This window comes from Pseudopodoces humilis, chromosome 16, assembly GCF_049639895.1.
Source record: "Pseudopodoces humilis isolate 2021_Gansu_Grassland_sample_001 chromosome 16, ASM4963989v1, whole genome shotgun sequence".
NCBI classification, from domain to species: domain Eukaryota; kingdom Metazoa; phylum Chordata; class Aves; order Passeriformes; family Paridae; genus Pseudopodoces; species Pseudopodoces humilis.
In genome coordinates, this window is record NC_142215.1 from 17,679,644 (window position 1) to 17,691,700 (window position 12,057).

Consider the following 12,057-nt stretch of genomic DNA (forward strand, 5'->3'; position numbering starts at 1 on the left):
AGCTACTTTCGCTGACTTTAAGCCTGCAGGACTGTTTGTTCAGTTTCCATGCATCTGGTCCAAGAATGCATATGCTGTATAAAGTGGCTGTTTCAAGGCTGAAGTGAATTGATTCCTCACAGTTTTAACAATTAAAATGGAACATCAATGCATAAAAAGAACACATGGATATCTGTGCATTTATGTGCCAGGAAAGTAAAGGAAGGGGCTGCAGATCTAGCATCGTGTAAAGGCTGGTGTGTAAAGTGAACACTGTAATGTACAGCTTTAAAAAATAATACAAGAATTGCACATAGATCCATAGGAGAGAAGCACAGGCTCATAACTAGGGCTGTCTGCTTTCCATCACCCAGGTCAGAATATTTGGAATCGCTTATCCCCCCTGCATCCAGATCCGTTCTTCAGAGCAATTCAGGAAACAACTCCTAGCCTAGCAATACTGAGCAAAGATATTGTGTGAACAGAGACAATATCTTTTCCCATGGGAAATGGGTGTTAGGGCATGGAAGGAAGTCAGCAGTGGCCTCTAAAAGTGAAAAAGCTCCTTCAAGTTGAGGTTTTAAAAATTCTGACTCTTCAATCCTCACTAATTCCTACTCTAGTCCAAAACTCTGTCTGTGATGCTCTTTGAGCTCTTCTGACAACATTCCATTTTTAGGGTGTTGTCTATAGCAACATTAGAAAACACTGGTTACAACAGACAAGAGATGGGCAGCCAAGCACTGCTGCAGGAAATGTGGGTCATGATGCTGTTGGTCATGGCTGCCAAACTCAACAGCTCCCTCAATAATTAAACAACAGTGTTTTTGCCCCCTTGTTTTTACCCTTCAGAGAACTGAGTCTGCAGTAAAAGTGTCTCTATGTTGCCTGTTAGCTACACACAGACAAACTCTAAACATTTCTGTCTCCTGCCAACAAACCTGCAGAGCCAGTTTCAGTCTCACTTTGCAGTATGGCATAAGTGACAAGAGCAGACCAAAACAAAACGGAAGAGGTGGCTTTTATTTTCATCCCTGATTCATAGCAGTGATTGTCAGAGAAAGTTATGTACGACCTATCCATTTCAAGTCAGGCTTTAGTGCTTTTTGCGATGGAAGGGGAATTTCAATGGCCCACCATGCGTTGTATTGTTCTTGTATTAATGTGGTTATGGCTACAGTACATCAACAGTCCAGACTGGTGAAAATTGCCTAGGAAATAGGATAGACAAAGTGTGCATATTCTTCTTTTTAATGCACAGGTCTCAAGCTAAGGGTAATGGTCTGATTAAGGCAGCATTGATGAAATTGTGGATCCATGGTTAGAAAGGATATGGGCAGGCAGTAAAGAAGAGGAGGAGGGAAGAGGATTGAACACAGGTGCTTACTGCTCACTGACACTTGCCATGGTCAGCAGAAAAACACATCTGGGGAAGAAAGTTCAGCTGGTATAAAGTGTAAGAGAAAGATCAGAATCTTTTTGGTTGAGAGCAAAGGAAAGAGGAGCACAGCCTGCTTGGGGAGGGACTGACTAAGCTGAGAGGAAACGTGTGGTATGTGGAGTGAAAGCAAATGAGTGTTTCGTAGCATGGTGGATAATTCATCTCACACTCGCCACTAATCCATCTCTGCTTATGGTCACTGCTATTCACTAATCAATGCTACATAAGAAATGACAGGAACCACCCAGAAGAGGAGGGCAATTTGTTTACTGCAGTGGTAGAAATAGTGGTATCAAAGCTTGCTCTCCTTTTCAGCCAGATATGAATCAAGTTACATACTGTCTGATCTAAATGCAGTCGTGTATATGATCAATCTCTAGCAGGCCTGGCTAAAAAGCAAAGTTTCTGTCATACTTGGTACAGGATGCAATTTCTCCAATTAGAACCTATTTGCTCAGAGTTGCTGGCTTTGATGTCTAGACTGTTTTTGTAACAATTGTACAAAGTGTGGCTGGAGTGAGGGCTGGGGCAGAGGTGGGGATGCTTCAAGAAAAGCAACAGGGTCTACAACTAGTGCTGCTTCATGAGTCTCACAATGCGATGAAGTGAGTCTGTAGTGGCAAAAGCCAGATATTGACAACAAAGCCAGTCTTCCAGAATAATTCCACAGTCCTTCTCCAAGGACTTCTCTGCAAACTTGATCATCAGCAGCGTCCTTTTTATATCGAGCCAGTTCTGAAGTATAGCATCTCTCCGTGAGGGGTTGGAAGACGTACTGAGAGCATGGAACAAGTCCTCACGTGGACCCCAAAGCAAACACTGAAGGATTCCTTTGGCTTCTGATATCAAGATCCTCTCCGAAGGGTTGGGATTCAGCAGGCAGCTGGCAAGTTGTTGAAGCCCTTGAGAGTAGAGGGAACGGCAAGGAATCTTGGGGAGATCAGCACAAGTGTACTCCTTCTCTTTCAGCTCTGGATTCTCATCAAAGGGGTTGGGTAAGTGCAGCATTTCATAGATGAGGATGCCAGTCTGGAACTCATCACATTTCTTGTACTGTGTCGCAGTGATGATTTCTGGAGCCAGGCGGGACTGATCTCGTAGGACCTCAGGATCCACCATATGACTCTTCTGCTTGGCCTGGGAGAAGTTGCTCACAATTAATCTGGCTGGGCAGGCAGTGTTGGGACTGGGTTCCGTGGCCTCGGGGCTCAGGGGGCTGCCTCCAGGTCTGGAGTGAACCAGCAGCAAGTTCTCCAAGCGCAGGTCACAGTGTGTGATGTGATAGGGCTTCAGGTGCTCGAGGCCCAGGCACAGCTGCAGGAGGAGCAGACAGACCTGTCTCTCGTACAGGTCGGGGCTCTTGGTGTGGCGGGGCGCGGATTCCCGCACGAAGTCGGCCACTGTCAGGTGCGGGACCTCCCGTGTGATCACCACCACGCGACTGCGGGGCTTGCTGATGGTGCCCTGGCTGCTGGGGCTGGCTTTGTGGGAGGCCTCTGGGGTGGAAGCAGTGTCTCTCTTCTTCTGCTCAGGTTCTTTCTCCTCTTCTTCCCGCTCTTCTTCTTCCACATCCGGTGCGTCGTCGTCCTCCCATGGAAGGAGACGAACTGGCACTTCAGCAAGGAAATGGCCACAGTCCTGTTGGATGTTAAAGTTGATAGCCAGGCTCTGCCGGATAGACAGGCTGTGATAATACTGCTGGGATTCCTTAGCCTTGCTCTTACAAATCTGGGGGGAAAAAATAAACAGAACAGACGTGATTTTTTAATTTTTAAATCCTGTATCTTTTCTTAATATGCACTTTGTTGATGGGATCTCCAGTTTAGGCCTAAACATGAGCAGTGAACATTTCTTTAATTAAGTGACCTTGGCAGATTGTCTTACGGCACCCAAACAGTTTTCATTGGCTCGTAAGCAACTGCAGAGCAATACATGCAGGCATCTCTCCCTCTGCATAGATGATCCAATGTAAAATACAATTCTGGTTTTTAATCAGAACAGCAGCTGATATATGGGAAATGCAGAAAAAAGCTTTTTTACAGTTACTTGTTTATCCGTATCATTTTATTGCAAGTTCTCTTTATTGCAAGCTTTGTGTGAAGCTTGAACAAGATAAAAATAATCAATAGCAGTAGGCGACACAAAGAAACACGAATAATGAATTTGACCAAACACTTGCACATGGCTGTGTTAGCATGGCATAACAAGTCAATTCCAGTCAGTTGGGTGACTGATGTTTGCTCCTTGCCCACTGGAACTGAAATCCATGAGCTGCAGCAGTGCGTCTGCAGTGAGGGGTGTATGTGTGCATGGCACAGGCTGCTGCCAGGCAGACTTGGCTCAGGTGATGAATGGACAATCATTAAAACATGGTACCTTAATTGCTTTCAATCAATTATCATGATCCAAAGCATATGTGGTTTGGTTTTTTGCCATAAATAGCTGTATTTATGTCCAGAAGTATCTTATTGATATATACATTATCAACATAGTAATTATCCTTATTAATTGTTTGCACTGCCATAACAACTGGCAGCCCCAACCTCTGACAAAAGTCACTGGACAAGCCCTATTAGGGCCTCTGTTTCTATGGCATTTACTGATTAAAATTACAAAGATTCAGCTGAGTTGACCTCTTCATATTAACCTTAGTTCTACTAAATTCAGAGAGATCATTCAAAGCATGTAAGGTTAAGTGTATGTTTTAATCTTTTACATGGATAGAGTCTAAATATTCACTTGCTATAATGCACCGACAGGTTTTAAGTGCAAAGCTCAGAGAAGAAAAAAGAGGAAGTAATCTCTGTCCAGATGAAGTTATAGCTTCCTTTAGCTCATCTCTGAAACCAAGGAAAGCCAGATTACTAAAGTTTGTACAAGTCAGCACTTGTTATACACAGTCACCACCACCAAGAAACCCAGATCTCATCCTAGCCCCAAATGTAAGCATTAGGTGACTTTTCTTTCTGTTTCTCATTTTTCCCCTTCTCAGAACTTCTGCAGGTAAGTTATAAACCTACTGTTCAGTAACGTACACATAAATTTTTCATATTTTACATGCTTATGTGGTTAAGAAATAGAAATGGGAGAATTAATCTTTTATGGTAGTTGATCAGAAAACTGCATTGTCAAATAACCATAAGAACTCAGACAAAAGTTGTACTAACATGCTGATTGTCCTCTTGTCTTTGAGACAGTGCATATTTCCATACTTCACAAGCATTTCTATTTCCCTACTCATTATGTACACCACAACTGCCTGTTTATAACTGTCACAAACACACAAAACCGATTTGAAAAATACATTTTCTAGTATATTTTATTTACAAGGAAATGTTGATCCTTACCCTGTTTATACATTGACTGTTGCTCATTTAAATTTTCAAATGCATTTTACCCTGTTAGAGGTGAACTGACTTCTCAGTGGCATGTGTGCCCGCTGCTCCTTTCTCTCAAGGGTTATAGAGGCAAAAATATAGCAATAACCTTTGAATTAGATAGGAGAAGAAAATGCCAACTGATTGTCTTTGAGACTGAAGTCCCCAGATTGATTAAATACTTAATACTGCACCGAAGACAGAACTAGAAAAGCTATATAGACAGACCCATATATGTGTGTTGAATGTACACACATGGTGCATATCAAATCTGACTGGGAGAAGAGCTATTAAGAAAAACAAAATTGTTCCATCTTCTATGTCCTTCAAGTCCATGGCCTTTTTCTTGCGCAGCCAACCATGGGAGTACTCAATTCCAACTGCACAAAAGGTTCAGCATGTTGTAATTCAGCCTTTAGTTTTTAAAAATACTTAAGTGACCTAATTAAAAAAAAAAAAAATCAACCAAAACCTCATTCTCAAAGAGTTTAATTTTAAAGTTAAGTTTACTTGCTGATAAAAAATGTAATAAACCACTTGGCCTTAGCTACTGCACTCTTATTTCTTCATCCACAGAGGATTTCTAGTGCCACCAGTCAGATAAAACTGATATTCTGCTAGGACTATATAATCCACAAAGTATGTGATCTGAAAACAATATACGTTTATCAGTTTGGTAAATATAAGGCTTTTTAAAAAGTTTATGAAAAGGATTTGTCCTTGCCAGCAGAAAAAGAAAAGCAAAGGAATCAAGACATTTTCCTAGTTTCTAATTCTGGTGCTAGGCAGCCTCTTTTTCCTACTTACTTCAGAGAATCTTCTCAAATTTACTACTATTTCAGTTAAGGAGACAGGAGATAGGATCTGTACCTCTCAAAATCAGCTTTGGTTCCCTCATTTTAGGAAGCATGGCCAATCCCAGAACTGTGAGAGTACAGAAGCACACTTTCACCCACGCTCTATGGATGTGGTAATGCTCTCTTCTAATTTAGAAATGACTGTCCGTGCACATCTGCATCCAAAGGCATCCAGCTGTTAGTGTAGAGGATATTTTTCCTGAACCAGTGGCCTGCAAAGCCAGTCTCATCTTTTTGATCATCCCTGAGAAACGCCTCTCCAGCCTACGAAACCCCCCAAAACAGTTCTGCTTCTCTGTCTTCTTTATCCTTCTTCCCACTATTCAATCCTAAGTCAATTTTACTTCAAATTAAAGTGACATCCCTTCTCCTTGCCAATTGCCTAAAAATTGATTCTGGATTCCCATCCTTGAACACGATGCCTTTACAACTGGGGAAAATGTAACTTCTCCCATCTTCTCTGTTTTATTTTTGAAAGTAACCAGCCCTTACTTCTCCTATCTTTATTCCCCATCCTCTGATTTGTGTTGCTCTTTTCTAGATTCTCCCCATGTATGACATGTTTCTGAAGAGTGGTACCCTATAAGGATTTCACTATTCCAGCTGAGACCTCTCCAGCATTCAGCAGAACAGAGCATTTTGTAAAATGATCCTCTTTGCAGGAAGAATAAGTTACATTACTAACTCCATGTGTTGTTGAAAACATTCAGAGCACTGTCCACTCTCAAGTATGAAGCCACTGCAGGGCCAAACTTTCCCCCAAATCACTTCTTAAACATGAGATTCCTCTCTATATCAATAAAACAGAATTTAAATTATCAACAAACCAGACATTAAATACTAAATAGCATCATGATTAGAATTGATACTAAAATGACTGCATTTATTTAAAGATATTTTCTCTCTTTATTGTGCTGTTAAAGAATCTAAACAGTATAGGGAAAAAATCTCTAATCCCATAAATGGCTGGTCCTGATTGGCCACAAATGGCTTTTGGACACTTCCAGTTCTCTTGTTTAATACAGAGAAGTAGACGGGTACACGAACCTGCATTCAATATTTACTAAGACAAGTGTGCTGAAATCTGATTTGAGATGTATTTTCTGCTTCTTGCTTTTGGTTTACAAACACCATAAAGTGAGAAGTGGAAGAGGCAGCTGGGTTATTCCAGGCTGCTTAAATTGCTGACTACATAAACACTAAAATTTGTACACTGAGCACTCTGCAATTGTCAGGAGGAAGGGAAAGCTGGGTTGTCTGGAGGCAGCACCCAAACTCAAATAACAAATCAGACACCTGACTGAATTCATAAAACAGTTTCTAGAAGACAGACCTGCAGTAATCTGATGTTCCTGTAAGTGTCTGGCTACTCTTCAGGTAAATCCTGGGGTTTTACATTGCACTGTTCAGATTCTTTTACCTTGCAGATTCTACTCAGAAGTCTATTTTATATTAGCATTTTGTAACAGAGTAGTGAATACCGGTGTTTAATACCATCAATGGGTAATTATTCTCACCCAAGCATTTTGTACTGGAATAACTCCACTATCACCTAAAATTACCATCTGAATGACCATCAGATGAAGATTTAAAACTTTCAGAATGGTTTCAGCTGGAGTCTAAGTTATGTGACTAAAGTCAGTATTTACATTTGAAAAAAATTTAGGGAACAAATTCTGAAATTTATTGGCCTCCCTAGAAAGTATTTTCAACTGCTGGTGATGAATTGCTAAAGGAGTGCACACATACATAGCTGCTTTTCTGCTTGTGATGGTTAATTCTGTGTCAAAGCTGGGAAAAAATATACAGCCTAGTTTTCTTCGCATTTTTAATGCTTTTGTCTGTTCCATTCATCTGCTCAAAAAGATGGAAATCCTGTTGCCTTTTACATATACAGTATGATGAATACCTATTTTTTGGCGCAGGAAGAAAAGGTGAAAATACTTTGACTACAACACTAACACAGAAAGTAGGATCAATCAGTCATTTACCATTTGCTTTAATGAAATACATCCAGCTGAGCTATGAAGATATAGTATGTGATAACAGCTGAAAGGAAGGTGTTGATAAGGGCTTGGCCAATCTTATTTCATGAGCTGATAAAGAGCTGCTTGTTCAAAAGATGAAGCAATGTTGGTGAAAAACTCTTCCATATGATGCAAGAAAGCAATGAGGAAAAAGGAGAGTAGAGTAGGAAGGAATGCAAAGTATCCATCTTCCTTTCCACTGGAATGCACTGCCATAATGTATCTTTTCTTTAATGCAGCTACATGAACTAAACCTCTGTCACAGTTACAAGGACAGGACAGGTTTCTTTATAACCTGCCATCTCAATTTTCCTCAGTGCTCCCAGCCCAAGAATGTTTCAGAGCTTCTACAAAATGTTCTGCATTAGCTTTTTGTTTTCCGTTATGAGTCCCGTACCCTACTGTGCCATAAGCTGACTCTCACTTTCCCAGCAGGGAATCTCATTTCCACTCTGTCCTGTGCATTTTACATGGCATCAGTGAACTTAAAGCACGATGAATATTGTGGGAAATGAATTTGCAAGCACTGAAAATGAGAAACACAGATCACAAAGACTGTACCATCTGTGCATCTGTGCATACTTTGTTGTATTGCACAGAGGGACAACTGGAAATGAAATTCTGTGTAGAATGAAAGCTTGCTAATCCCAAATTGATAGCTTGTTCTTGGCACAACCTTGTTTTCCAAGGAGGCCAGTTTGATCTCTGATTGACCTCATTTTCTTTATCTGGCCTTGGAATACAGCTTTGACTTTTTAACAATGTGCCAAAACACAGAATTTTATTCTGCTGTGACTGAACTGGGAATGGGCTGGAAGTTGAATGTGCATTGCTTTGTTTGGATCTGAAGCACAGAATTCTGGGACAACCTTTAACAATGCTTCTGACAGGAAGCTCCACCAGGAAACTGAATTACCAAATAAAACCACCTTATCACACTGTGACAAACTAAACATGACTAGAAAATAATTGTTAGCTGCAATATGAAACTGTCAGCTAAGTTCAGACCAGCTGCTTACTTCTGTTTCTTCTGTTTTATACCTGGGGCACAAACCTAACCAGGAATTCTTCAGTTTTACTGCTAGGAGAACTTCTGCCCTGCAGCAATCAACGCAATATATTTGAACTGCTCCTTCTGCGCTGTTTGCACCTTTGCAATTCCTGTTAGCCCACCTGACCAGCCCTGCCACACATGCCTGTGGCCAGAGCCAGCTGGGTTTTATGGCTGTTGTTCTGTGTGGACTCTGAATCATGGCTTCTGTGAGTCAGCCTAGGATACTGAACAGTGTCTGCTTTGAGAGTTTAATACTGAAAGTGGAAGTAGTTGATGTCACTGACACAGTAGTTATATTGTCTGTTATTCCTTCTGAGTAATCTTATTTATTAATTTAGTTTTTCATAAAAGACGTCCCTGCCACATCAGTGCTTTATTCAGTTTGTTCAGGACACTAAGAACAGAACTCATGCAATCTGCTGTGTCCAAAGAGCTGGTGCTCTAGGCTGCTTTTACTTTGGTGTAACCTTCACACCACATATTTGGAATTACTGATAAGACTGTGGTTTCAGGGGAATGTTTATCCATATTGCCCCAGATCTACCAACGACTTAGAAGGTGGTACTGCACTTAGGTGAAAGAAAAACCCCTCAGAATTTGGAATTTTATGGAAACCTTTCTTGAAAGGTTTCTATATTTTTCCATTTGAAAAAGTACTTTTCTGATCATGACTTATGTACTGGTTTTATTTCTAACGTTTCAGTCAAAATAATTTCCACATGGCTTCCTGCAGCTATTTTTACACTGGGTGTTTACTAGCAGATTAGGTGAGAGTTGAAGCAAAAAGCATAATAAAGTGCTGTGAAACAACACACTCCTATGAATGTTTCCTCTTATATCCACTGCAAGAGAACAAGTTGTGCTCAACATATCAGAGCATCTTTTACTGATGAAACCACCAGAATTTAAAAGCATAATTAAATAAATTATAGGGGTGATATTAAATAATAATAAATTAAAATAATTAAATAAATTGTAGGGGTGATACATTCACTCCTACAAATCATTCAGTTTTCTAAATTTAATTCAGCAGTAGTTAAATGGTCAAAGCTGGTCAATACTTTGTAATTCTATTTTTGAAGATAGAATACTAAAATGCCAATTTTATATCTCAAGACTGTTAGCATTGTTTGGGGGTGAATTTTTAATTTTCCACAAAGAGAATAATAATTTAGAAAATCTCATTATGACATGGTTTGTCAGATCCAATATTAAAATCATAAAGCTTAAGAATTGTCTGAATTGTTAGCCAGTGTTCCTTGGGTAGTTCTGCAAAACTCAAAAGAGCTACATTAATTTATACCATCCAGCGATGTGCCTCCATATCCACTTTCAAAGTGTATTTCTAAGACTCGATCCAAAATAACAGGAAGACTGTTTTGGGTTCAATTGGCACACCAGTAATTTTCATCTCACTGCTTTTTCCACCCTGTTTTGGGGTTGAGGGATTTAAAGTGGCAGGAAGACATACGTTATTTGTTGAAGGTAGATTACTATGTAATTTGGCTCACACAAAAAACACCCCTGGTAGTAAAAGCTTGAATATTTTTAAAGCTAAATTCCCCAAATCTCTGTAATGAAACAGCAATATGTGGTTATGAGCTTTTGGACAAATCTGATCTTGGACCGATGGCTTTTAAGTCAGATATCAACTTGGGGCCAACACCTTCCTCTATCACATTAAGTGCCAGGGGTGTATTTTCAAGAGGACCTTTTCCTCTCATTGTAACAGCACAGCAGCTCCTGGTGACCTCCAGCTCAATGATATTTTGTGGATACTTCACTAGCATCTATTACAACGCAATAAATCCTGTCAGTCAGAGAACTCTTTTTAAGACACCTGAATTATGAAAAATAAAATTTAGCACCTAGTTGACCATGTTGCACTGCTATTCTTTCTTCTCTCTGGCTTTCTAGATGGGAAATGTATTTTGGAGGACAGGAGATAACAGGACAATGATACAGGTCTTGCCTGTCAGGGAATACTTTAAAGGCACATCTGTGCAAAGAGATATCACATTAGTGATAGCTCAAACACACCTATATAGAAAAATACCACTTTGTGCCCTTAAAGCAATCATTTTGCATCATTGTATTAAAGCAAAACTCTCCAAGCCAGCAATGAGCAATACCTGATGCTGATTCTGAACCACAGCTGATTGCCAGATACGCTCATGGTTTGGTTCTTCCTTGGCCACTCTGTACCACTGGATGTGGCAGCTCCTAGACATCTATATTTAATTTCACATCTTTTCTAATAAGAAGTCCTTAATAATTGATGCAATATAAATGGTTAGACCCAGATATCTGCATTAAAAAGACACCTTTTCAGGTCTCAGAAAAACATATTAGCTACACCAATCTTACTTTTCAGTTTTTTATATTTTACTTGTAAAGAGTCATGCAGGAGTAGTAAACAACATTTTGTTCCTGTAAAGCACCACCCTTGTGAGAATGTCAAATATAAGGAATAACAGCTCAGGCCTCACACATCTGTGTCAGGCAATAAATGTTTTATCTCAGTTTCAACAAGGAGGAATCAGTTCAGTGATTTACTCAAGGTCACACAGGAAGCCTGACAGTGCTATGAGTCTCAGCTGTCCTTCTCACTATGTTCCTACCAGATAAGCACTGAGAAATGCAGAGATAGAACACTCAGAAAGAACTACCTATATAAAAGTCCATGAAATAACAATATCTGGTGAGATAGCTGCCAGCCAGGCACTCATATATTAGCAGTAAATCTAGTAAATCTTATTTCTTTAAATGAGTTAGCTGAAGAATTTATAAGGTAAACACTGATGGCTAGGCAGAGCTTTTGAAAGGCTGGTAATGAGCACTGGTGAAAATCTAAGACCTTGTATGGGAACAGAAAGGTTTATTACCCTAGAAATTCCATTTAAAATTACATGGCTCTGAAAATGGAGGATAACTTTTCCATTTTTTAGGGAAACTTTCCTAACTAGGAATGATTATTTAATTTCTTCTGCATGTAGGTAAATCAAAAGATTTTGTTACTCTGAGTTTCCAAAAACCTGCTGACACACATTAAAATAATACAGCTCTTCCTTCAAAATGTCATTAAGCAATGACAAAGTAAAGACTAAGGTGTGTTGATTTCTCTTTCAGTCTCTTTGGAACTGCAATAAAAACATATGCAATTAAACAGCAGATACCAATGCCACAGATGGGTCTGGAGAGAAGGAAGAGCCCATATCTTGGGAATCCTACTTCTCATCCATCTGCCAGCAGTAGGCCTTATCACTGCTGGGTGTGGCAGAGTATGGCTGTTGTCACATTTTGCCATCAATTCCTCGGGTTG

General features: G+C 39.9%; 1 protein-coding gene across 4 annotated transcripts in view; it reads right to left on the reverse strand.

Annotated features, from left to right (window-relative positions):
- Window positions 1–983: 983 nt before the first annotated feature.
- PEAK1 (pseudopodium enriched atypical kinase 1) overlaps window positions 984–12,057 on the reverse strand; it is a 104,406-nt gene continuing 93,332 nt past the window's right edge. For all 4 annotated transcript variants that reach the window (XM_014251103.2, XM_014251104.2, XM_014251101.2 and 1 more), the window contains one exon: window positions 984–3,148. In XM_014251103.2, coding sequence (XP_014106578.2) covers window positions 1,991–3,148 — 1,158 coding nt within the window. In that variant the 3' untranslated portion in view covers window positions 984–1,990. The remainder of the gene's footprint in view (window positions 3,149–12,057) is intronic.